At 40.3% G+C, this 27219-nt stretch overlaps 1 protein-coding gene across 1 annotated transcript; it reads left to right on the top strand.

The window, feature by feature from the left end:
• On the top strand, window positions 1-26688 carry fdxr (ferredoxin reductase). The gene is given in 13 exon segments (XM_078401846.1): window positions 1-61; window positions 64-147; window positions 2774-2871; window positions 6608-6703; window positions 9210-9332; window positions 9615-9728; window positions 12490-12591; window positions 13917-14024; window positions 15930-16014; window positions 19221-19420; window positions 22099-22270; window positions 24349-24522; window positions 25330-26688. Coding segments are annotated over 13 exon segments (1548 nt in total). The 3' UTR covers window positions 25461-26688.
• Window positions 26689-27219: the final 531 nt, after the last annotated feature.

Here is a 27219-nt window from a genome sequence, read left to right as displayed (position 1 = left end):
ATGGCGACGGCGCTCTCGGCAGCGGTCGCGGGGCAGGTGACGTCGGGGAAGTGTGGACGGAGGTCGCCATGCGATCGTCGCGCGCTGTCGCTGCTCTCCTCGCCCGCTACTCGCTCAGGACCGGCGGCTGCAGAGCCTGCGGGCCCGGTAAGTGGCGCAGAGGCCGTGGGGACGGATCTACCCGCGGGGTCTCGGCTCCAGGTCCGTTCTCCGACCACCGACTCAGTGTCAGAAACTTGTAGGGGCAGAAGGAGGACATTCTTCCCAGTGTGTGTGTGCAGGAAGGAACTGCAGTTGCTGGTTTATACCGAAGATAGACATAAAATGCTGGAGTAACTCAGCGGGTCAGACAGCGTCTCTCGAGAGAAGGATTGGGAGAAGGAACTCTCCAGATATGCTGCCTGTCCCGCTGAGTTACTCCAGTATTTTGTGGCATTCTTCCCGCCTTATCCATGTGGCTACCGTAGATTATCCAGTTGGTCTACCTTCCATTTCCTATCTGTCAATCCATGTTAAATTGAGACATGAGAGACTGCAGTTGTTGGAGTAATAAACTGGGGGAACTCAGCGGGCCAAATAACTACTTTAAAATAATATAATTATGGTAACTGGTCCCAAAGAGGTCCCCTACTGACACATCAGTCACTTGCCCTACCTTCATTCACCAGGAGGAGATCCACTGTTATGACCTCTGGTTGGAGCCTTAAAATATTGATTACGAAAACTTTCTTGGAAGTATTTAACAAATTCCACCTGTCCACTATGGGTGACAGTGGGTTGAGCAGCAACTGGGAGATGCAGGAATTGTTGTCGACGTTTTGGGCCAAAACATTGCAAAACGATATTATTTTCCAACAATTGCTTTGGACAAGACAACTCTCCGCTCACCCCCTCCCTCGGGTGCTGTATGACCTGCTGAGTTGCTCCAGCAAATTGTTTGTCACTCCATGTAGGTTTATGTTCTCTTTGGTTTTGGTATTGATTTATAATTGTCATGTTTACTGTGACAGTGGGAAAATGGGACATTGCATCCAGGTTTGGTGATTTTACTGCATTTAAATTTACTGGGTTCCTGAAAATGTCTCCCCTCTTTCTCTTATCCACAATTGAAATAAGCCAGGCCTCACCAGTCCTATAAACATCCCCACAAATCTCCCCTGTGTTTCCCTTTCCCATGTTGAAACATTCCACCACTCTCTCTCTCTGTACTACAGAAATTATTGTAACTTGACTGGGAAGTGTTTCAGACAGTTCAAGCACAATCACCCAAGATTTTTTTATTCTGCAAAATATAAAAAGAACTGCAAGTGTTTGAAATCTGAAATAGAACAGAAAATATTGGAAACAATTAACAGGTTAGAGTGTATTTATTCTGATGAGGGAATGTTTACTCTTTCTTTCTACATATGGTGACAGAACTGCTAAGTGTTCCCTGCATTTTGGTTTTACTTTTAAAATTTCTGCTTGGGTGGGTGAAACAATTATCCCAACTGGTGAATTAAAGTCCCCAGGGCCCTCGCTATCTACGATATCTATGACCATGTGGGGTTTCTCCCGGTGCTCCGATTTCCTCCCACATTCGATAGACGTGCAGGTTGCTAGGTTAATTGGCTTCTGTAAATTATCCCTAATGTGTAGGATAGAACTAGTGTATGGGTGATAGCTGGTTGGTGTGGACTCAGAGGGCCGAAGGGCATGTTTCCACTGTACATCTAAACTAAACTGTGCTACACATGCTGGATTTCCAAATTAAAACCAGAAAATTTTGGAGTCACTGAATAGATCAGGCTGCATTGAAACTGTTGTAGACCATTATTTTTTTATTCATTCGCACTTAGCCAAGTTTAATATGGCATTTCACTTTCCCTTGGATCACACTAACCTTTGCTCTTCTGACCTATCTGCCATGTAGACAGAGTACCAGTCTGAAGAAGAATCTCGACCCGAAACGCCACCCTTTCCTTCTCTCCAGAGATGCTGCCTGTCCCACTGAGTTGCTCCATTTTTTTGTGTCTATCTATAGAGTACATTACTTATGATCCTTGATATTTCTTCATAAAAATTAGAGGCGAGTCAGGCATGACCTTTCCCAACAATTTCTCCAGTACCGGTGTTTGGTTCATGGGCCTGTAGTTCCTTTGTGTATCTCTTTATAAACAGTAGTACTGCGTCAACCTTCACCAACAGCCAAACAACCAGCAGGAAGAGTATGCACTGTTGCCTCCCTTTTTTTAAGAACCTGGGAAATAGTTGCTGTGAATGTATGGAGTCTCCAAACCAGAGTTGTAGCAAGTAGAAATGTTGTATTTGGGCACAACAATTTTTAGGCAGGTTATTAATGGGAATAGTATATGACATTTCAGTTTATGCTTTCCACCAATGGCCTCTTGGATTGTTGATGTATCTAAGATGTAATGTGTTTTTGGATTAATTATGTGTGGTAACATTTACATTAGTGCATTTGCCCGTTAAAACACCAACTCTGAATTGGTTTAGATGTGGTTATGATGTAGAATATTATGGGTGGTGAGTTTTAATGAAGAGAAATATTTGTAAATCTCGGCAGTGTAAGATTTTCTGTCTATTAAGGTATTTTCCAAAATTATATTTTACATTGGAGATGTAAAGCACTTGTTTCAGTTTTGTTGTGAACATTTGCACATTACAGAAGTTAAATGCTATTATTTTTTAATAGACCAAGTTGTTATCGCTGGTAAGATTTTTATTTGGTTTAACCTGTGGCAACAGTCTGCATTTTATATCTTTAATATAGGAACACGAAGGATTTCCTCATCGGCTGATCCTGAGATTAAAGTTTGCGTAATTGGCAGTGGGCCTGCAGGTTTCTACACTGCACAGCATCTGCTGAAGGTAATCGTGCATAAAGTTATGTCCATTACTATAAGTAGATTTGCTACTTTTGTGAGAATTTGCTTTTGTGAGAGGATTTCTTCTGCCATCAAGCATCTTTGATTTAGTTTAGTTTAGAGACACAGTGCGGAAACAGGTCCTTTCGGCCCACCGGGTCCACGCCGACCAGCAATCCCCGCACATTAACACTCTTCTATACCCACTAGGAACATTTTTTACATTTACCAAGCCAATTAACCTACATACCTGTACGTCTTTGGATCTATTAAACATGATAATGAAAAGATAAATAATTACATTCAATTTCATTGTTTTACATCTCACTATTGACTTCTACTTGGATAAGTAGATTTAAGTTATGCTAAGCACAAAACTGTCTACATAACAAGTTTTTGAGGCTGGGAGGCAATTGAAAAAATGTAAACTAATGATTGGATTCTTGACAGTAATTGGAGAAAAACCTGTAGATTCTGGTAACATGGGGAAATATGTTGGAAACACTCAGCAGGTCAAGGAGCATCAGTGGGGATGGAAGCTGTGAAGATTTTGAGTCAAAGATCCTTCAGAACTGGAAAAGGAGGACAAATGTGATTTGTGTTTTGTAGAAGTAAATAACATCTGGGACAGGTGTAGGCCAATGTTTCAAGGTAACAGTTGCTTTAAAACCATGCAGTAGGAGGCAAAGAAAAATGAAACTAACTGAAGCAAAAGCACAACCACATCCGTGGAAGGATCGAAAGAGTTCCCCAAAATAGATATTCAATGTAAATTCTGAATAGTGGTAATGTTTCCGGATAGAAGATGAGGTTTCTTGAGCTTGTGTTGGGCATCATTGGAGGCCATGGGCACGATCAGAGTGGGAACAGAATGGAGAATTAAAGTTACAGAAGGTTGATAGTATTTTGCAGGCTGAATGAAAGTGCAAAGCTGTTGGTATTTCCAGTGAGGAGATCAACACTTTGTAAACACCAAATACAAAACAAATAAATATCACAATTACTTGTCTAAAATGCTTAAGTTTAGTTTAGAGATACAGCGTGGAAACACGCCCTTTTGCCCACCGAGCCTCTGCCGACCAATGATTCCCGTAATTAACACTATCCTACACACATTAGGGACAATTTACAATTATATGAAGCCAGTTAGCCTACAAAGTTGTACGTCTTTGGAGTGTGGAAGGAAACCGGAGCTCCTGGAGAAATCTCATGCAGGTCATGGGGAGAACGAACAAACTACGTACAGTCAAGCACGTAGTCAGGATCAAACCAGGGTCTATGGCGCTGTAAAGCAGCAACACTGTGCCCCAGGCTATACCTAAAGAAATCATATGATCTTATACAAAAAAATCTTTGAAAAGAGACAATATTTATTATCCATAAGTTGAAATACAATGGTAAGTGATCCTATCACTGAAATGAACAGCTTATGAACTGATCCTGATCCATCCACAGGCCAACTCCCTCGCTGGCTGTGCCCAGCCCTTCAGAAAACCAGTGTTTGACCATTCAATCAGCAGAAGTGCAAATAATTATGAGTGAAATCTATTTATTAATTTTGGCTTCATTTGCAGATTTAACTCTTGTTATTTAGCACTGTGACAGCACAGTAGCGCCCTATTATCAAGGAAACCTTTCTCTGTTTATTATTATTATGTCTGCAATAGGAATTGAGGATTATTTTTTAAAAATCTGATACTTTACTCAAAGCATTAAGAAATGTAGAACTGCAGGTAAATGGAATTGACATGCAGAACAGTCAAAATCTAAATAGTGAAACAAACTTGAGGGGATGATGACTGCTGATTCCACTTTATTTGTACACTATTTTTGTTTTAGAGATCATTGCAGACGCTTCTGGATATTGCTCAGTTATTGATTTGTCTTTGAATGTAGTAGAGGGATGTGCATATTAAAAAAAGTTTTATTTCATCTATGGTATTTGCAAAGTGTTCTGGTATTAGAAGGTGAATTGCTACAACTGACCTTGGTATCTCAGTCCATTGAGGCATTGAAGGTGAAAGTGGAGAATAAATTGGCCAAGTTTGCTATAATTGATTATAGTCTGATGACAAGCAAGGCCAGGGTCGGTCTTTCAATCAAAATTGTATGAGACATTTATTTTCTTGGCTCGCACAAGAGGAACGAACTGCAGGGAAGGTTGAGAGAGCATTTAAAAAATCTCATTCCAACAAGACTTTGTTTTCCAGAAGTGAAAGATAATTAGATAGTGACAATATCTTGCAATTGAAATAAATAAAAACTGATTTGAAAATTGCAAATTAACAAACAGAAACTTGGACATAATTATTAAATATTAAACTAAAGTAAAAAAACTACAAATAAGGTGTATTTTCCTATGTCAACGCAGGTCTAGCATTCTCGCTCAGCGCAATGGCATCTTGGGTCCTGCATCATATCTGACTGGTAGGGGATCTGAGAGGTGATTTCAACAGCTTAATGCTGAGGAATACCAGGAAGACCTGGGAATCCGGTTCTAGGCAAAATACCATTCAGTGCTTTAAATGTGGCAGTAACTCACTCAGCCAGCCCGAGGTAGCAAAGAGATTTGGTGTTTTTATTTTGATTAAGATGGATTTGCAAGCAAACTAATATTAGTGTAGGAAACTAATATTAGTAATGGGACTACTTTTATCATATGAGACTATATACATAGTCTCCTTTCAAAGTTGTTTTTAAAAGATTGTATGACCTGGGAGGTAACAGTTTGGAAAAGACAGATAGAGGGGTGCAGATACATAGTTCACAAAAGTGGCGACACAGATAGACAGGATAGTGAAGAAGACATTTGGCATGCTTGCCTTCATTGGTCAGGGTATTAAGTACAGGAGCTGGGATTTCATGCTGCAGCTATACAAGACGTTGGGATTAGGAGTACTCTGGACGGTTCTAGTTGCCCTACCGTTAAACTGGAAAGGGTGGAAAAAAGATTTACGACGATGTCGCCAGGGTTGTAGGGTTTCAATTATAAGTAGATGGGCTGGATTGGTTTACCCTGGAGTGTAGGAGGTTGAGGAGTAATCTAGATAGCGGTTTATATAATAATGAGGGACATGGATAAGTGATTAGCTACAGCCGTTTTCCCCCGAGTCACGTAATCTAAAACTAGAGGGCATGGATTAAGATGACGGGAAAGATTTAAAGAGGACCTCAGACATAATTTTTTAGGGTGATGACCAATACAGTACACAGGGGCAGCTTGCAGCCCAGTGGTATGAACATCGACTTCTCCCACTTTAGATAGTTCCTCTGTCTTTCTCTTCCCCTCCCCCTTCCCAGATCTCCCTCTATCTTCCTGTCTACACCTATATCCTTCCTTTGTCCTGGCCCCTGACATCAGTCTGAAGAAGGGTCTCAGTTAGTTTTTTCCCCCGTTATGTATCTTTGTTAGTCTTTTAACATGAGGGAATGGGTGGTTGTGAATTATTTTTCTGACGTTCATTACAAATAAATGTTTTACACATTAGTGCTGATATTTTCAGTACTTTAATTTACGGTTTGGATGTTTTGAAAGTGAATCTTGTGCATTTTTCTGGTTAATCATAAACTTTGTTTCGGCACTAGCATTAACACAATGCAGCATAAAATTATGTTTCCTCTTTGCTCTTTTTTGTATGTGTTACTTGTGTGTTGTTCCTTCCTAGATAGCATTTCCTGAAATTTATGTTATGTTTGCTGGAGAGGAGCAGTGTATTTGTAACTTGTTTATTGTGTTCCAGCACCACAAATCAACTGTGATTGATATCTATGAAAAACTGCCAGTTCCATTTGGCCTTGTGAGATTTGGCGTTGCTCCTGACCATCCAGAAGTGAAGGTTAGTCCAACATTACATCAACATTCTACAGAATTATTTACTAATCTGTGTGGTTTGAAACATTTTCAGAATTTTGCTGTAATTGGTATATGCTACAATGTGCTTAATATTTGACAAAGATTCTGATAAAAGGAGACAATCAATAGAAAATGTGAGGTTATCCACTTTGGCGACAGAAACAAGGAGGCAGATTATTATCCCAATGGAGTTAGGTTAGGTAAGGGGGAGGTGCAGCGAGACCTGGGTGTCCTTGTACACCAGTCACTGAAAGTTGGCGTGTAAGCAGTGAAGAAAGCTAATGGAATGTTGGCCTTCATAACATTTCAGTATAGGATTTCAGTATAGGAGTAAAGAGGTTCTTCTGCAGTTGTATAGGGCCCTGGTAAGACCACATCTGGAGTATTGTGTACAGTTTTGGTCTCCTAATTTGAGGAGGGACATCCTTGTAATTGAGGCAGTGCAGCGTAGGTTCACGAGATTGATCCCTGGGATGTTGGGACTGACATATGAGGAAAGATTGAAAAGACTAGGTTTGTATTCACTGGAGTTTAGAAGGATGAGAGGGGATCTTATAGAAACATATAAAATTATAAAAGGACTGGACAAGCTAGATGCACGAAAAATGTTCCTAATGTTGGGCGAGTCCAGAACCAGGGGCCACAGTCTTAGAATAAAGGGGAGGCCATTTAAAACTGAGATGAGAAAAATCTTTTTCACCCAGAGAGTTGTGAATTTGTGGAATTCTCTGCTACTGAGGGCAGTGGAAGCCAAATCACTGGATGGATTTAAGAGAGAGTTAGATAGAGCTGTAGGGGCTAGTGAAATCAAGGGATATGGGGAGAAGGCAGGCACAGGTATTGATTGGGGACGATCAGCCATGATCACAATGAATGGCGGTGCTGGCTCAAAGGGTCGAATGGCCTCCTATTTTGTATGTTTCTATGTTAAAAGAAAACTGGACTGGTTTTCTGAAAATGAATAAAGTTCAAATCTGTTTGTTCACTGCAATGTTCACCTTGGTTAAACCTAAAACAAAATTACAATTGCCGCATAAAGACAATATGTTGATCTGTACTGGTTTACGTAATGTTCCGATCAGTTCAGTTTTAATATTTCTGAAATGCATTTGATGTTCTGTTATCGTATAGTTGTAAAATTTGCAAAATGAATCCTTTCCTAAGAGAGCTACAACATAGACCATAGAACAGGACAGCCCACATTGTTTAAGCCAAACATAATGCTGGATAAACTAATCTCATCTGCCTGCAAGTGATCCATACCCTCCATTTCTAACATATCCATGTGCCCTTTTAAATGCCACTATCACATCTGCCTTCACAATCACCCCTGGCAGTACATTCCAGGAACACACCATCCTCTGTTTTAAAACAAAGTGGCCTGCACATCTCTCGCTTAAAGCTATGCCCTCTAGTCTTTGACATTTTCACCCTGGGGAAAAAAACTTTCTGACTCTACCTTACCTATGACAGATGCTTGGTTTTGGCTGTCTCCTCTATATGTATGCTTTTCTTGGTGCTGATTATTAGAAATTGAGGGATAAATCCTCGTGTAAGGAGAAGGGTGTTGTATCATGTGCATAATGCATTTATTTGAACTTGGCATAGGTAATAATAAAGGAGATGATCTAGTTATAAAGCCATTGAGCATGGAAACAGGCCCTTGGGTGTAACTTGTCCATGCTGACCAAGTTGCTTAACTGAGCTTGTCCCATTTACCTGTCCTTGGCCCATATCCCCAAAACCATTTGTATCCAAGCACTTGCCCAGATGTCTTAAATGTTGTAATTGTACCCGCCTGTACTACTTCCTTTGGTAGCTTGGCCATATATACAGTACCCGCTATGTGGAATGTTGCCCCTTGGGTTCATTTTAAATCTTTCCCCTTTCATCTTAAACCTATGCCATCTAATTTTAGACTCCCCTATCATGTGGGTAAGATTGGGGCTCTTACTTATGCCCCTCATGATTAATGGAAAAAAAACCCAGCCTATTCGACCTCTTCTTACAGCTCAAACTCTCCTAACCCGATAATATCCCTGTAAATCTTTTTTTGCACATGTTCCAGCCTAAAATGGCCTTCCTTGTTCTTGTGTTCAAAGATTGCAAGTGTTCTGATAAAGTTCCTGATGGATTGACAAGGTTGTATGTTGCAATCTGCTGGTATCTACATTGACCTATAACTGTAGAGAGTAATAAAACAAATCTGTATTTCAAGGTTTATGGAATTCTCTTATAATACGTAGTACTGTTAACTGGTGTGACTGCGGGGAGGTTTATAGGGTTTTCTAGAAGGAAGCCTAGATTTGGTAACACTTAAAAACTTTTGTAGTTCATATTTCTGTAGTTTTCATTCGTATTTCTGTGCTTGCAGAGTCAAAGATGATATTGCATCAACCATCATAATCTAACACAAGCAGACTTGTGGAATGTCAATTTTTATAATGCGGTTTAGATTCCATTTTGTTCATAATGTGTCTACCCCACAGAATGTTATGAATGCATTCACCCAGACAGCACTCCGTGATCGTTGTTCATTTTATGGAAACGTTAATGTTGGGAAAGATATAAGTATTGATGAGCTGAAGCAGGCATACCACGTTCTGATATTGGTAAGAGACCACTCAAATTGTGTAAATGGCTGAATATTGTGTAAACAGCTAAATACTGATATTCATGTTTGAAGTAAAATATTTTTGCTATTCTGAGCCTCATCAAACTGAATAATTGAAAGAAAGACTTTTCTACTGTATCATGGCCTTTCTTTAATTTTATTTCTCCAAGACAGCCTCTATGCTTCATTTATTCACTTTAAATGTAATGCAATGTTTCTACAATGTATGTACATACAACTAACATAACTTTTCCACTGGCTTGCATCTTTGTCATCTCAGAGTTACGGAGCTGAAACTAATCGGATGCTAGGGATTCCTGGGGAGAATCTACTGGGTGTATATTCTGCAAGAGCGTTCGTAGGCTGGTATAACGGTTTACCTGAAAACCGAGATGTGAGTCGACTGATAATGTACATTATCTATTTGCTTCACAGTACATGCTGAAGGATTTCTGATGTTTTAGATTTTGTTCCTTAAGAGGTAATTGGGCAAGTGTACTTATGTGTAAACACATTCGTTCAAGTAATTCTGCTGTGACTCAAGCTTCCATAACATGAATTGGATATAACACAAATGATGAATGGGTTGCTTTGGTTATAAGGCAAGTTCGATCAGGAACTGGAGAACCACTTAAAAATTACTTTGGAAATTTAGAAGCTGAGAAAAAGTTTAGAGAAAAAAAGCCTCCCTATAGTAATCAGATACCATTCTCTCTTCTGAATGCAGTCTGTTAGTTTCACCTCAGGTGGTCATTGGAATTGACTATCAATCACTTCTATTGACACTTGTGTAACTCTGTACTCTGAACAATGTAACACACAGCCTTTGTTTTTAGCTTGGAGTAACCAAAATAAACTTGTAACTATTAAAAATACCTTTATTTTTGAAAATCCTCTTGAGGAATGTTTGTCTGAAACTCTCTGGCCCCCAATGCCCTTTTCTCCATTGACACAATTAGTTTGATTATGTGATTATGATGTGATTCTTGTCTTAAATTCTAATGATTTAAGTCAATGTTCCTTTTGCTTCAGAAGGTGTATAGGCAACCAGTCAAATATAGCTGTATGGTTGCACAGGCATCTGAAGGCTTCCAATATCATTTTTTTCATGTTTAGAAATAAAGCATAACAACATAGTTGCTCAATGCATAAGAATTGTATTTTATTTGCTTGTCAGAAAAATGGCACACACCAATCCGTTTCCATTTGCTTTCCATTGATGATGTCCCCTACTTGGCTTGTTTGATATCCTCTCAATACATACAATGCTGGAGATAATTGATATTTTTAATGTCTTTTGAAACTGTTAAATGTTGGGATCAATTCTGTGCAAATGGTTTTAATTACGTAATTTCACATTGCACATATAGGAAAGATGTAGATGCTACAGGAAAGGTGGTGTTGCTATAGTAAAGATGTTGTTAAGCTGGAAAGAGTGCAGAGAAGATTTACAAGGACGTTGCCAGGACTTGAGGGCCTGAGCTATAGGGAAAGGCTGGGTCGGCTGGAGCGCAGGAGGATGAGGGGTGATCTTATAGAGGTGTACATGATCATGAGGGGAATAAATAGGGTAGATGCATAGTCGTTTACCCAGAGAAGTGGAATCAAGAACCAGAGGACATAGCTTTAAGGTGAGAAGGGAAAGATTTAATAAGAACCTGAGGGGCAACTTTTTCAAACAGATGACAGTAAGTATATGGAAGGAGTTAGTTGTGACAGGTACTATAATAAAATTTAAAAGACACTTGGACAGGTACATGGATAGGAAAGGTTTAGAGGGATTTGGGGCAAATGTCAGTAGGTGGGAGTAGTGTAGATGGGGCATCTTTGTCACCATGGACAAGTTGTTTCAATGCTGAATGACTCTACGACTGTATGACAAACAGTCATGTACTGCAGGAAAAAAACTGATTTTTAAAAATGGAATTTTGAGATCTGATTTTAAAAAAGAACCCTGTTCCAACACGAACAATCTGGAAATTTGTGCTAAAAATGAGCAACAAAGCTCGTGGCTGTAATCCGAGCTCTCCTTTGTGCTTCTGTAACCTGCAGGCATTGCAGGGCAGCTCAATGTCTTTGTGAAATCCGTCAGCTCACTGAAAGGGTAATTGAATCAAGATCAGCATCCTCTCCCAGGCCAACATCCCTAGCGTAGAAGTCCAGTCAGATAAGTCGGGCAGGCCATGTAGTTTACAAGCCCCAAACTGTCACTCTATACGGAACACTCATTGGAAAAAAAAAACAAACAGCCAGAGAAAAAGATACAAGGTTATGCTTAAACCTTCCATAAAGTGCAGCATTCTCTCTGTCCTCTGGGTACTTCTTGTCCATGACTGCTTAAAGTGGATAAGGAGTATTCAGAATTATAATGCAAACTACTCACCCACCTACCTATTCTGTTGTCTATTCATGCACCATCTGTGGTAGTGCCTACAGTTCCCATATTTGCATGATCAGCCACTCAGAACCCACAAAATGAGATTGGAAGCAAATTATTCTAGATTACTAAGGGACTACATAAGAAGAACAAATTGCTGTAAAGTCAGTCATAAAATCAACTTCATTAATTGTCAAGTGTAGCAAGTGAGCAGAGCACTGCTGAATGTGGCAAACTATTATCTCCAACTTAACCATTATTAAAGACACCACAACTCAGAAACCACCTCTCAATTCAAACATCATTAAGCAAAATATTATGTGCAAATGCTGCTGAAGGATGTAATGTGTTTTCTGGTGGCAGAATACCCTACCCTATTCCAGTGTCCTTCCTACCCTACCCTATTACAGTGCACCCTCTGTTTTGGTCTGCACTTATTTGTAGTAAAGTTGGATGAAGCAACATGTGGAATATTGCAGGTGGATGGTTGTCAACCTGGATTTGTGGGAGGGGAAGAAATATTTAAGCATTGTAATGATGGTATTCATACATTGTGATCACCCTCCCATCAGGTTCTTTCTGTATAAAAGGCCACAGACCTCATGAATTGGGAAATCTTTGGCATAGTGGGTGGGCTTTGTATAAAATGTAAACACATCTTTTGATATAAAGTACTTTTTTTTAAACTGGTGAGCACAATATATTCTCATTTGAAGTATTGTTTAGTGGATTTCTGTCTCAAGTACAAGGAGTATAAATGTTATGTTGCTTTTTGCAGCTGGACCCTGAGTTGAGCAGTGAGACAGCAGTCATCGTGGGACATGGAAACGTGGCACTGGATGTAGCCAGGATTATCCTTTCTCCCATTGACATGCTTAAGGTTAGTCTTGAAGCCACATTTAGTTCATAATATTTTTGCCTGTAAATTGTTATTGAACACTGATTTAAAAAGATAATATATGTAATATTTGTTCCTTAGACTGCACCCTCAAATGTTCCTAAACACAGAAAAGAAAGAACAGTTTTGTCATGACACTTTAGACATCTGACATTTGTCAGAAAGATGGGTCCAATGACTTTTCCTATCTAAATTTTATGTTGTCTAAGGGAGATCCAAAACTTTGGAGAAATTGGGAGGTTGAAAGAACGACCTTTGTTTAAATGTGCAAATGAGGACTAATATTCCAGAATCTGTGATCAGCAGTAAGTGCTTGTGCTTGCCATTGATCTGTGAAACATGTTTTCTGTTTCTTTGTGTAGATTTCCAGCAGGATTGTAGCACAGCTAAGTGTATGGTCATGCACTTTGGTAGTAGGATTAAAGGCATAGACTATTTTCTAAGTGGGGAGAGGATTCAGAAGTGCAAAGGGACTTGGGGAGTGCTGGTGCAGGATTCCCAAAAAGTTAAATTACAAGTTAAATCAGTAGTAAGGAAGGCAAATACAATGTTAGCATTTATTTCTAGACGACTACAATATAAAGACAGGGAAGGAATGCTGAGGCTTTATAAGGCACTGGTCAGACCATATTTGGTGTATTGTGAGCACCTTTGGGGCCCATATCTGAGGAGGGATGTGCTGACATTGGAGAGTGTCCAGAGGTGGTTTACAAGAATGATCCCAGGGATGATTGGGTTAACTTATGATGAGCATTTGATAGCTCTGGGCCTGTACTCGCCTGAGTTAAGAAGGACGAGGGGGAACCTCATTGAAACTTCCAAATAGTGAAAGGCCTGGATGGAGTGGATGTGGAGAGGATGTTTCTACTATTGGGAGAGTCTAGGACCAGAGGCCCCAGCCTCAGAATAAAAGGACGTACCTTTAGAAAGGAGATAAGGAGGAATTTTGTTAGTCAGAAGGTGATGAATCTGTGGAATTCATTGCCACTGACGCCTGTGGAAGCCATCATTGTCTATTTTTAAAGCGGAGATTGACAGATTCTTGATTATCAAGGGTGTCAAAGGTCATGGGGAGAATGGGCTTGAGAAGGAGAGATAGATCAGCCATGATTGAATGGCAGAGTAGACTCGATAAGTTGAATGGCCTAATTTTGCTCCTATGACTTATGAATTTATGAACTTACACAGTGATCGGCGGTCATTTCTCCACAAAGTATGTGCAGTGGGTTGTTCGGGAAAGGTTCTAACATCCACTAACAATTTCATGAATCATTTACTTGTGGAACAATATTGTGATATAATTGCAGAAAACAGATATCACTGCACATGCGCTGGAAGCTTTAGAAAATAGTAAGGTGAAGCGGGTGATTATTGTTGGGAGAAGAGGACCTCTCCAGGTGGCATTTACCATAAAGGTAAGGTGACATATAGTTAAAATCATGGCTTGGCTTGCGCTTGATTGTAATCATGAACAGTCTTTTTGTTGACTAGATAACACGCAACAAAAAAGCTTTCCACTGTACCTCGGTACATGTGACAATAATAAACGAAACTAAACTAAGTTAAGCTTTGCGTTTGTATTGGTAGGCAGCATGTAATGCACGCTTTATATTGCTTCAGATCACTGTCAAGCATCTATCAGAGTTTCATAGTTGAATAGTCCTTTTCTTTATGTAATGATTTGTTGCAAATGATAACATTCATTAATTTATATTAAAAATCAATTATACAACATGGTAGAATAGTTTTGGCTTTATCCAAGCAATAGACAATAGGTGCAGGAGGAGGCCATTCGGCCCTTCGAGCCAGCACCGCCATTCAATGTGATCATGGCTGATCATTCTCAATCAGTACCCCGTTCCTGCCTTCTCCCCATACCCCCTGACTCCGCTATCCTTAAGAGCTCTATCTGGCTCTCTCTTGAATGCATTCAGAGAATTGGCCTCCACTGCCTTCTGAGGCAGAGAATTCTGCTGTATAACTCAGGTTTGCTAACATGGAAATGAGGGGGTGAGTGATGTAAGAGGAGCTGTAGGCATTTGTACATGCCCCATGGCTTGCAGTTTTGAGGATGGTAAAGTGCTCTACAAAGGCCAACTGTTAGCTCGATGTCTTGATTGTGCTGGATCTGACATACCAGCTGAAGAATGTGCCCTCATTCCTCCAGGCTTGGTGTAGCCCTCTGCATCCTTGAATAAGGTGGCATGATCTCTGGGACCAGACCTTAGGTGGTAAACTGGTGAGGCTTTCTCCCTGAGGCAAAGCTTAGCCTTCTATAAACGTTTTTCTTAGTTCTGGCACAGAGGGATTTAGAAACATAGAAAATAGGTGCAGGAGTAGGCTATTCGGCCCTGCGAGCCTGCACCGCCATTCAATATGATCATGGCTGATCATCCAACTCAGTATCCCGTATCTGCCTTCTCTCCATACCCCCTGATCCCTATAGCCACAAGGGCCACATCTAACTCCCTCTTAAATATAGCCAATGAACTGGCCTCAACTACCTTCTGTGGCAGAGAATTCCACAGATTCACCACTCTGTGTGAAAAAACACTTTCTCATCTCGGACCTAAAAGACCTCCCCCTTAATCTGTTTTAAAAAGTGTGCACATAATTTAATACTGAATTCATTTTTTAAATTATTACACATTTAAAACAATAAATTTCAACAAAACCCACCTATGTCCTTTGGATCCTGGCCAAGAATTCCCAGTGAAATGTGGTTTCTCATCTAATGACTGGTCATGGCCAGGAAGATTTGTCTCATTGTTTATCAAAGTATCAGCTTTTCTGCTGTGACTGAATGGTTCAGTAAATTATGACATTGAGCATTGTCTTTTAACAAGGTGAAATTGTTTTTAGATGTAATGAAGGCATAATTTGATATGTTTACTGACAGCTAACCTAATCAAATTTAGTATTGATGTAGTTCTAGGTGTAGTTGATTACCATTCTTCAGTTTAGTTTATTATTGCCACGTGTACAGAGATACAGTAAAAATCTCTACCTTTGTTCTTTTAAGGGCATTCAGGTAGCAAGGTAAAGCATTTTAATTTACAGAATTAGACAGTAACGTTTGATTAAGATTAATTTAATTCAATGTAAGCAGTGCTACATATGAGGCAATAATTAATGTGCATCATAAAAACAAGATCATGAACTGAAAAGGCACAGTCTGTGGAAAATGAGGTTTGTATATTAAAGATCTCTGATAGGAAAACCTTTATATTTGTCACTAGGTATCTTCCAATTATTTCAGGCTGGTGTTAATGTACAATGTATAAAGTTTTAAATGTATTTCTTATTTTTACCCCCTGTAGGAACTGCGTGAGATGATTAATTTGCCAGGTACTCGATCATTGCTGGATCCCAATGATTTTGAGGGGCTCAAACCTATTGTTAAAGGTGAGACAACAGTAGCATATTTAATAACTTTTCATCTCCTAATGAACCAGAGGAATATTCTGCTTCCTTGTGGATGTAGGGCATTACTCCTGGTTCCCTCCACTGCCATTAAATCTGCCAATGCCTTGTTTGACACCACTTGAAGTCTATGCTGTTACATTGTTCCTTTCTTCACTATTCCCAAAAGAAAGAATGCTAGTTTTGTACATCTATCTTTAAGGGGTATCTTGTCGCTTTGATTGCTCTGAGCCACATAGGCTACTGCCCAAACAACTGGTTAATACTGGGTGGATGCGCAGAGAGTTTTTGTGCCATCTGCATTGCAACTAACTACTCTGGGTCAACAGTGCCTTGCAATCACTGCAACTAGTATTTACAACGTAGCTATTGCCACCAAAGCAGGTCAGGCTGCATCATCTTATTTGCGGTTCATGTGCATTTTATGAAGGCAAATGTCAACTTCATGCAAATCTACTATAATTGCAGATGTCCATTGTTTACATAAGAAACTTGTGTCAACAAGTGCAAAGATATAATGATTAAAAGTCCCATCTCCGGGAAGGCATCAGGCAAAGATGGTCTTTCTGCTGAACCTTTCAAAACAGCTGGTACTGAAACCGTGGGGGCATTCCATGACATCCAAACCAGCTTTTGGGAGAAGGAGAGTTTGCCACAAGACTCTTAAGATACTACAGTTGGCTCCTTCAAAATTAAATACAATAATCAAGATATTTCCTCTTATCACTTGCCGGGAAAAATCTTGCATGGGTTATCCTCGACAGTCTGATTAGCTCTATCTCAGAAGGAACTCTGCTAGTGCTAAGTGGCTTTTGATCAGGCCACAGTGCGTCAACATCTGTGGAATTCTCTGCCTCAAAAGGCAGTGGAGGCTAATTCTCTGAATGCATTCAAGAGAGAGCTAGATAGAGCTCTTAAGGATAGCGGAGTCAGGGGGTAAGGGGAGAAGGCAGGAATGGTGTACTGATTAAGAATGATCAGCCATGATCACATTGAATGGCGGTGCTGGCTCGAGGGCCGAATGGCCTACTCCTGCACCTATTGTCTATTGTCTAACATGATTTTCTCAGTGAGCTAGGTTAAGTGGAAATGCATTGGACAGCATATGAACTACATTGTTTTCATTGAACTGAGAAAGGCTTCTGAAATAAACAACAGGGAAGCAGTTTGGAGCATCCTCGCCAAACTCAATGGGTGACAAAGTGGCACAGTGGTAGAGTTGTTGCCTTACTCGGCCAGAGACCCGGGTTCGATCCTGACTATGGTGCTGTTTGTATGGAGTTTCTATGTTCTCCCTGTGACCACGCCTGCTTTCTCTATGAGTGCTCCGGTTTCCTCTCGCATTCCACAGAAGTTCAGGTTTTCAGGTTAATTGGCTTCTGTAAATTGTCCCTAGTGTGTAGGTTCGAATTAGTGAATGTGTGATGTTGGTTGGTGTGGACTCAGTGGGCCAAAGGTACTGTTTCCACGCTGTATCTCTAAACTAATTTTGGCTGTCTCAGAAAGTCCATGCATATCATTTGCATCTTCCATGATATTATGGTGAGCCTTGTCCTCTCCAGTCGTGACACTTTAACACCATTTGACATTTTCAATGGCATGAAATAGGGCTATATCCTTGCTGCAATCTTATTCAACTCATTTTTCATGTGCATCCAGAACCATGCGCTGCATATCCTTGAGAAAGGAGTGTACAGACTGCAAGCCTTGCTCTTTGAACTCTGCAGTCTGAAGGCAAAGACCATGACACTTGAGAGACTGATATTGGAGGCGTTATATGCTGCTGACTGTGTTTAGTCATCGTTCACAAATTTGCTTAAGCATTGCAACTATTAAGTTTCAACAGGTCCAAAGACCTGCACTGACTTGCTCCAGGCTCTGCGGCGTTTCTTTCAACATAAGTGTTGATGGCACAGAGATGAGGACGTTCGATCACTTCTGGTACATTGGAAGTTCCATCTCTACTGATGGATCTCTCAACACGGAATAACAACTTGAATCTGCAAGGCTAGTTAGTTGCTTGGTCATTTGTGACCTTGTGTGATGAACAACGAAAACGTTTAGCTGTTAACCAATTTCAGAGTATGCAAAGCAGTTATACTCAAACCTTTTGTATGGCTGTGAAACTTGGATGTTTTGCAAGAAGTACCTCAAAGAGCTCAAGTGTTTACACATGTAAACTCTAAAGTCACTCATGGTCATAAAATGGCAGGACAAGGTGACAAACTTGGAAGGCCTGGTCAGTATCGAGACCATTAACCCGAGGGCTCAATTTCACTGAACAGGCCTCGTAATCCGTATGGATAGTTCTTGTACACCATGCCAACTAATTTACAGAATTTGTGTGCAGGGCCACCAGAAGCAGGAACAATCAAGAAAGGGATACAACGATGTATCAGAGACAGCCTCAAGCACAATGGTGTTCCTGCAAACCAGTTGGTGTTTTATGCCTGGGACAGAATAGGCTAGTAGTGTACATTGACCAAAAGAGTCTGTATCTCCTTCGAAGGCAGCTGATGAGATCGAGTCCCCAGAGCCAACCAGAGAACATAGGAAAGTCTCTGCATCTTGGACTCTCCATTGTAGACTGCACAACTGGCATCATTCAACTTGAAGATCAACCAATGTGGTCGAATTGTTTACAAAAGTTACTTCTGTCAACAGTTGCAAAGATCTAATGACCAATAGTCAGAAACAAGACCATAAGAACACTAGAATCTTCTCTTGGATTTTCTAAGGCTTATGAGGTCAGCTTTTGAAGCACATTGTCATTAATCCCATCATATTGTTCCTATGTGTTGCATATGATTAGATTTGTTTTAGTGTGTTCTTCACAGCTGAGTACAATACAGGGAACTTGATCAAATCTAAAAAGATCTTTTAGGGAATTCCAGATGCACCCTAGAAATTATCTGTTTTTCTTTTTATGGCATCTGTAGGTAATGAGGTATGTGTAATGTGAGGAATTACAAATTCCGCAATATGCTTAGTATTAATTGATCATCTCTGAGCATCCCTTCTGTCTAGAAATTAGAGGTTAAAGGCTCAATTTATGCAGTCCAGAGAAGGAGTTAATTTGTTACTGAGCGCTTTACATTGTGATGAAAATATTGTCTTTTTTTATAAACCATAAAGAAACCATTCAAGCTAAATGTAATGACTAAATCCTGCCATCTGTTATTTTCCAGATCTACCAAGACAGAGGAAGCGGCTGATTGAACTCCTGATTAAAGCGGGTCTTGAAATGAATTCTGGAAAAGAAGCTGAGTGCCGAGCAGCAGCCACTAAAGAATGGAGCCTACGCTTTCTGCGAAGCCCCTTGGAAATTGTTCCGAGTAAGGATGGAAAACGTGTGGGTGGGATTCGGCTGTCAATTACCAAGCTGGAGGTAGGTGAATAGTTTGGCATTCTGTGAGTGCTGTGTCAGTGAGTCATTTGGGATAAGCAGTACATATTTTAATATGTGCAAGGCTAAGATTTAGTTTGTTGCCTTTTAAATTGAAGGATGGAAGAAATGAAGATAAAATGAGTTTTGTGTGGCCACACACTTCCAGATAAGGCTTTGTGTATCTATCTCTAGTGCCTTGCTATTCTATGATTTGACCTTTTGATCACCTGTACACCTAGATATCCGTGAGGGATAAGAACACAGATTTCCCGCAGATAACTAAAAGTGCAATTACCACGAGGCCCTCTCTTTTGAACACGACACGTTCTGCAAGTCAATATAACTATGCCTAATAACATTCTAAAAGCACAATCATGCATTTATACACTAGAACATCTAAATGCTCCAATGAAAACAGCATTAGCTAACAACTGACTTCCAATGAAACTTGTAAGCCGCGGTAGATTTTGAAATGACAAGGTTTTGTAAAAAAAAAATCTATGTTAAAAAAAAATGCTATGTTAAAAAAAAACTCGTCTCCACTAGAATAATACAGATCAGGGAGCCACTTGACACAAATCGTCTGGAACCTGATTGTTGTGCATATGATTTGGTAGCTCAATGAGTCCAGGTCCTCCCTCACATTATGAACACTCAAGGTATGTACAGCTTGTACATACAAGTAAGCATTTGCTTGACCTGCTGTATAGATTTACCGGCTGCCACGGCGCTGCAGGCATCTTCTGCCATGTGGGAACTCGGTTCACGACCATATTTCTGATATCTAAACTGTTCCAATTACGAACAGTTCACAGGAGCTGAACCCTGTCTTAACTTAGGGAGGACATGTGTGTAAAATTTGTTGGAATAAATTTGAGATGCTGCCTGGGGCTGACTTCAAGTACTTGGATCTGTGGACAGCAAATAATAATAATAATAATAATATTCATTTATTGTCATTGCAACGAGTACAACGAAATTAAAAAATAGCCAATCCTGACGGTGCGTAAAAACATATATGCAATAAATGCACAAACAAATAAATACAATTATATTAAGTACAAAAGTTTTAACAGTGTGACCTAGTGCAGAAAGTAGTGTTCAGTTCTCGTATGGCCCTGGGGTAAAAACTGTTCTTACGTCTGTTTGTTCGGGATTTGATCGACCTGAAACGTCGACCAGAGGGCAGATGAACAAACAGACTGTGGCCGGGGTGGGATGGATCTTTTATTATTTTGCCTGCTCTACTGAGGCAGCGTAGGCTGAACAGGTGCTCCAGGGAGGGCAGTGAGCAGCCGATGATCTTCTGGGCCGTCGTGATGACCCTCTGAAGGGCCTTCCTGTCCTTTTCTGAGCAGCTGGCATACCATGTGGTTATACAGTATGCCAGCACACTCTCGATGGAGCAGCGATAGAAGGACATCATGAGCTTCTCCTGCAGGTTGGTCTTCCTGAGGATCCTCAGGAAGTGGAGTCTCTGCTGTGCCTTCTTCACTGTGGTGATGGTGTGGTAGACCAGGTAAGATCCTCTGCGATGTGCGTACCCAGGAACCTGAAAGCGGGTACCCTTTCCACGCAGACCCCATTGATGTAGAGTGGGTCGTGTTCTGCCCTGGTTTTCCTGAAGTCTATTATCAGTTCCTTTGTTTTGGAGGAGTTCAGGACAAGATTGTTCACTGAACACCATGCTGCCAGTCTTTGGATTTCATCTCTGTAGGCTGTCTCATCTCCTCCTGAGATGAGTCCAACCACAGTCGTGTCATCCGCGAACTTGATGATGGTGTTGGTGGGATGGGTGGGGGCGCAGTCGTGAGTGTAGAGGGAGTAAAGGATGGGGCTCAACACACAGCCCTGTGGTGAGCCGGTGCTCAGTGTAATGGTGGAGGAGAGGTGAGGGCCTATTTTGACGGTCTGGGGGCGGTTGGTCAGGAAGTCCTTGATCCATTGGCAGATGGTTTGGGAAAATCCAAGGTCAGAAAGTTTGGTGACCAGTCTGCTCGGGATGACCGTGTTAAAGGCAGAGCTGAAGTCGAGGAAGAGCATCCTCACATAGCTCCCCTGGTGTTCAAGGTGGGTCAGTGCAGTGTGAAGAGCAGTGTCGATGGCATCCCCTGTAGACTTATTTGCTCTGTAGGCAAACTGGTATGGGTCGAAGGTGGGTGGGAGGCTGGCTTTGATGTGCTGCAGGACCAGTCTCTCGAAGCACTTTCTGTTCTTGAAGTAATGAACTGCAAATGTGGAAAATAAAGATTCTTGCATGCGGTAGTCGTTAAGGCCGCTGATGACAGACTTTTTCGGCAGTGGGATGATTGTGGCGGACTTCAGGCAGGGAGGGATGGTGGATTTTAAAAGGGACAGGTTGAAGATTTTTGTGAAGACCTCAGATAATTGGTCTGCACATTCCCTCAGCACTGAACGTCACACCATCGGGGCCTGCAGCAAATAACAAGGACTGAGCAATTATGCACTTGATAAGTTTAAATTTTGATCATCTTGTATATATACAATATAAATTTGAAGTGAATGTATCAAATATTTAAATGCTGTCTCTTTTGTTTTATCTGTCGTTAATTAGACAACGAATGCGCCATATTAAAGGTACTTTCATTTCCTTTGTGGATAATGATATTATCAAGTATGTTTGGTTTGACTATTGGAAAACTTTTCTCTTTTCTGAGGGTTCAGTAGCATCTGCAAAAGCCTTTCAGACAGAAGACATTGAAGATCTGGAGTGTGGATTAGTGCTGAGCAGCATTGGCTACAAAAGCCATTCCATTGAGCCCTCTGTTCCATTTGATCAACAACAAGGGGTTATCCCAAATATATTGGGACGGGTCTCACTCGCACCAGGTTAGTTGGTAGCCAAAAGGAGCAAGATTTTGAATGATTCTCAGTTGACATCTGAAGAGAGAGACAATGGGAATTGTTTCTCATGTGTCCCCAATGTCTGAACCAGATTGAATAAATGTGCTTAATATGAAATGTCAGCATGTAAGCTCGCATGCAAGAATCTTTATTTTCCACATTTGCAGTTCATTACTTCAAGAACAGAAATATCCCTATGCTCTTTTGGCTGCTTTAACAACTGTAACTAAATTCTTTTACCTGCATTTCTGTAAATCAATTTTATGTATTACTTTTACAAATGGTATAATATGTTTGTGACTTCTCTGTGATCCCTCCGCTTCTCAATAATTTTGAACAACCTTAAGTTGGCTTAAAACATGAATTGCCATATCTCTAATTTATAGTGAAGAAACAAGTGGAGTAATTTTTAAGGGAAACATGTATCTTCAGAGAATATATTGCTACCACTTCTCTAACCTAAAGAACAAACTGCATTGTACAACATAGGTCATTTGGTAATGAGAGAACATTTTGTAATCAAAAGTCAGGGCAACCTGATTTGGTTTCTAAAATTCATGATACTGGAAATGCTGTGGTTCATTAGGGATGTGGAAATAGGTTTTGCAGTGACCTGGCTGAGGATCAATTTAATCATGCACCTGTAGCAAAATAGCACCACAAGGACCAGGAACAAGGGAGAAAGGCATTTCACCCTTTGAGGCAGCTCCACATTTCATTAGGATCTTGGCTGATTCAGCATTCCTCGACTATTTTCTTGACCTATAACCCTGGATTCTCATATTGATGAGGAATCTATCTTTCTCAACTTTAAATATATTAAAGCATTCTGTTCATACTGCTCATTCCAAAAGCTCTCAACCTTCAGCAGCAATTTTTCCTTTCCTCAGTCTTCAATGGGTGACCATTATTGGGAGATCATACCCATTAGAGAAAATGTCCCAACAGTATTTGTCATGCCTTCGTAAGAGTCTTTATATGTTTCAATAAGATGTACTCACTGCACCTTCTTTAACCTCTTCCCCTGCATCCTGCATTCCCAATGCGGCCTCCTGCACATAGACTCTGAGACTGTTTTGCTGAACTCTTGTGCTCGGTCTGCCAAGGCCTACCAGATTTTTCGGTTGCTAAGCATTTTAACTCTCCTTCCCATTCCCATACTGACCTTTCTGTCCTTCTCTGGCTTCACAATTCACAACTCTTCAATCCTTTCTGTCTCGTGTCTTTAATTTTTTTAATCTCTGGCCTTTGTCCAACCAACTGCCTATTACCCCCACCCCCCAGCCTGTGTTTACCTATTACCTGCCATGCTTTGTCATGCTCCTCCTCTCTTCTAGCTTTCTTTATCCCCCCACAATCAGTCTGAAGAAGGGTCCCGACCCAAAACGTCATCCATCCACGTTCTCCAGGGATGCTGCCCGACCTGCTAAGTTAACCCAACCCATGTTTTAATGCCAAACATTCAATACACTCCTTCACTGCACCCAATTCCCACATTCTGCTTGGAGCAACACTGTGTGAAGCTCTCCTGCTTGTGCACACCACCTTATGTTGGCAAAACTGCTCTTTCGAATCTGAGTCCCGACCCGAAACATCACCCATCTTTTTTCTCCTGACCCGCTGCGTTATTCCAGCTCTTTGAATCTATCTGCCCTTTTTAATACCTGCTAACTACAGAGAACTGGTTTGCACCAGGTTCCAGATTTGTACAACGATTCATAACTATAAGCTTTCATTTTTGGATCAGATTTGATCAAATATTAGGTCAAATTGTACATGCAAGCAGTTGGCAAGTGGTTGAACAGGAAATGATGTTGATTGTAAGCAAGTCAGGATTAAGCATCAAAGGGACTTCAAATTAGAAGGAAATTGAGACTCCATGAAGATCCAAATTGGGAGAAGCCAGTTAGTTGAAACAGCAAGGCTATTGAGATAGCAGAAGGCCTTAAAAATTAAATATATGTATCAGAAAATGACAGGTGTGAAGCCATTGTTGAAATGTTGGGCATTGCATTGTTTTCCTCTACTTTTCATTAATTTCTCATCTTTTCTGATCTTCTCAGGTGTGTACTGCAGTGGCTGGGTAAAAAGAGGCCCAGTAGGAGTCATCGTAACCACGATGAATGATAGTTTTGAAACCGCGGAATCTGTGCTGGAGGATGTACGGTCAGGAATACTGGATGTATATGCTTCGAAAGGAGGGTTTGAAATAATTGAGGCTTTGCTTAAGCAAAGAGGTGTGTAGTTTAAAATAATTCTTCAGAAAGAAATTGATCTGTTGCAAAAGATACAGCTCCCTCATGCAATGGAAGTGCCTCATCTGTGACATTTTATTATTCATCGCCTCCATGTATCAAGTGGAGACGTCATTTTAGGTTTACTCTATGCTATAATGAGGTTTAAATTAAGATTTTTTAACGAAATGGACCTTTTGAACAAAACATTTTGATGCATTGCCTATGCAGATGGGAAAGAAAAGATCAGCTGATGGGAGAAAGCTGCCATTTGCCCAAAGCTGATATATATTGATAATGATGTGATAAAAAGTTGCATTTACACACCAGAATTTAAACATTTAAGAAGTCTAGTGCAGAATTGAGAGTAATACACCACGCATCACCTCTGAACATGAAATAGAAACAGAAATAGCCCCACAGTACTGTGGGCCTGTTACCCCTCCAGAAAGCTAATGGTTTATCTGATTTTGTCCTTAAACTCTACTTTTCTAGCCAGTCCCCATTTATTCTTTTAAGAAAGATGATGTTTGGGTAGTATTTCTCGGTTTGGTGGTCCAGCAAGATGGTGCACAGTATTTCTCCTTCAACCAAAAACATGCAATCGTTCAATCCAAGCCATGTACTTGACTTCTCCTTCAAAATGCATTCTGTTCTTCGATGAATACTCTATTTTAATGGAATTAAGGAATATAATATGGTTATTTTGGATTCTGTGTGGATAACAGTGATTGAGCTGACATTTTCAACTGCTTGTTAATGTATTTTTTTGGGTGCATTTTAAATAACTACTTTGAAATGTTGTTTTAGGGATATCCCCAGTTTCATTTTCTGGATGGAAAAAAATTGACTCTTTTGAAGTGGCAGCCGGAGAGAAAGTGGGCAAATCCAGGGAGAAACTGCTAAGTGTAAAAGAGATGCTAAAAGTGGCCCATCAGTGACCAAGCGGCCCAATGCTGAGATCTACAGAGTGTGCCAGACTTTCCTCAGAGAACAATGTCAGTGGCTGATTTAATGGAGAAGCATTTCTCCATTTATTCTTTGTATAACAGTGGCAGGATCACAATACTCTTGAAAGAGAAATTCTGTGCCCTGTGGGGAAATGTCTGCTGAGTTGGAGTATTTTTCCAATTTCTGTGTTGAGAACTTTTTTCACAAATTGAACATCATTCTCAGCAGAAAGATACTGTTGGTCCTAAATGTGAGTGTCACCAGTGCACAGTTGGGCCAACCTTCTACCTTGAACTGTTCTCCACTAACTTGCATTTTCTATGTACCAATTGAGTATTAAAGTTTAGAGAGTCCACATCTTCAGTTTTCCTTCATTACTAAGGTCACTGGTTTGATTTTTTTTCACAAAATAGAAAACTCTGAAATGCGGAAATAGCAGCTAACAAAAGTTGCATTGAACAATCCTAAACTAGAGTTTACACCACCTTAGGACGTAAGTATTTTGTGTTTTGTCAAGAAAATGTGGGCATTGGATGGAAGGATTGGATGGAGCGCTGGAGAATGTTATGCATAATATCCTTGACTTGTTCTCTGCTGCTTCTGTCCATGGTCTGCATTGCTTTGCTGCCAAACATTGATTTTAAATACCAAATTCATGAATGGCTTTGGATCTCTCATAGAACATAGAAAAGTTCTATATTCCAGGCATTCACTACTCTCTGTGGGAAAAAAAAATCCTTCACACTCTTTCAAACTTTGCCCCTTTTGCCTTAACTCTGCTCTGTACTTTTTTTGACAAACCATATGCATTAGTTTGCACATAATCCATTTTCTAACCTTCTCAGTCATTTATCTTATGTGCTGCTATACTCCCACTCCACTGGCTCATTTTGTAGGTTCATAATTACCTTATCGGGTTTGAATTTATTGATCTCTTTGACCAGTTTGGACTAGATTTGTGTCTAATTCATTGTCATAAATTAGGAAGTAGAGAGCTCCAATGTTGAGCATAAATCCAAATAGGAAACCGTAGAAATGTACCCTTTTAAAAATTGTAAAAACTAGTTTCATGTGACCTATAAAGAGATAATGAAAAATATGCTATTATTGTTGCATTTTTGTTGGGCCAGATTTTGGGGGGAGGTGTCCACACTTAACTTAGCCAGTGGCATCTTGCTTTGTGTGGTGTAGTCCTGTTGATTTTCTTTTTCACCTCATTGTGGGGGATGAGCTTTGCCTTTTGATAAAGTTGTCAAAAAGTTTAACTGAAACATTTAAAGCTGAAGTAAATAATTAAAATCAAATTATTAAAATTAATTAAGGTTAATTTTGTGACTTTGTTTTTAATTATATGCCTTCTAATCCATAGACTAGAATCCTTTTTGATTTTGTTGTCTAGATCTATACCTGATTTAACCTGAGAGTCCCATCATGAATAAACTCTGCCATTTGAACCACATTGTGTTCAGTCGCAAACCTTAAGAGACAAGTCAAGTCAAGTCAAATTTATTTGTCACATACACATACACGATGTGCAGTGAAATGAAAGTGGCAATGCCTGCGGGTTGTGCACAAAAAGAATTACAGTTACAGCATATAAATAAAGTTAATAAGTTACTATTATTGTCGACAAAAATTTAGTCTCTGGGGTTATAAAAGTTGACAGTCCTGATGGCCTGTGGGAAGAAGCTCCGTCTCATCCTCTCCGTTTTCACAGCGTGACAGCGGAGGCGTTTGCCTGATCGTAGC

This window comes from Rhinoraja longicauda, chromosome 6 (genome assembly GCF_053455715.1).
Source record: "Rhinoraja longicauda isolate Sanriku21f chromosome 6, sRhiLon1.1, whole genome shotgun sequence".
In the NCBI taxonomy this organism is placed as follows: domain Eukaryota; kingdom Metazoa; phylum Chordata; class Chondrichthyes; order Rajiformes; family Arhynchobatidae; genus Rhinoraja; species Rhinoraja longicauda.
Note: the sequence above shows the minus strand (reverse complement) of the source record. Positions and strands in the feature narration are given on the sequence as shown.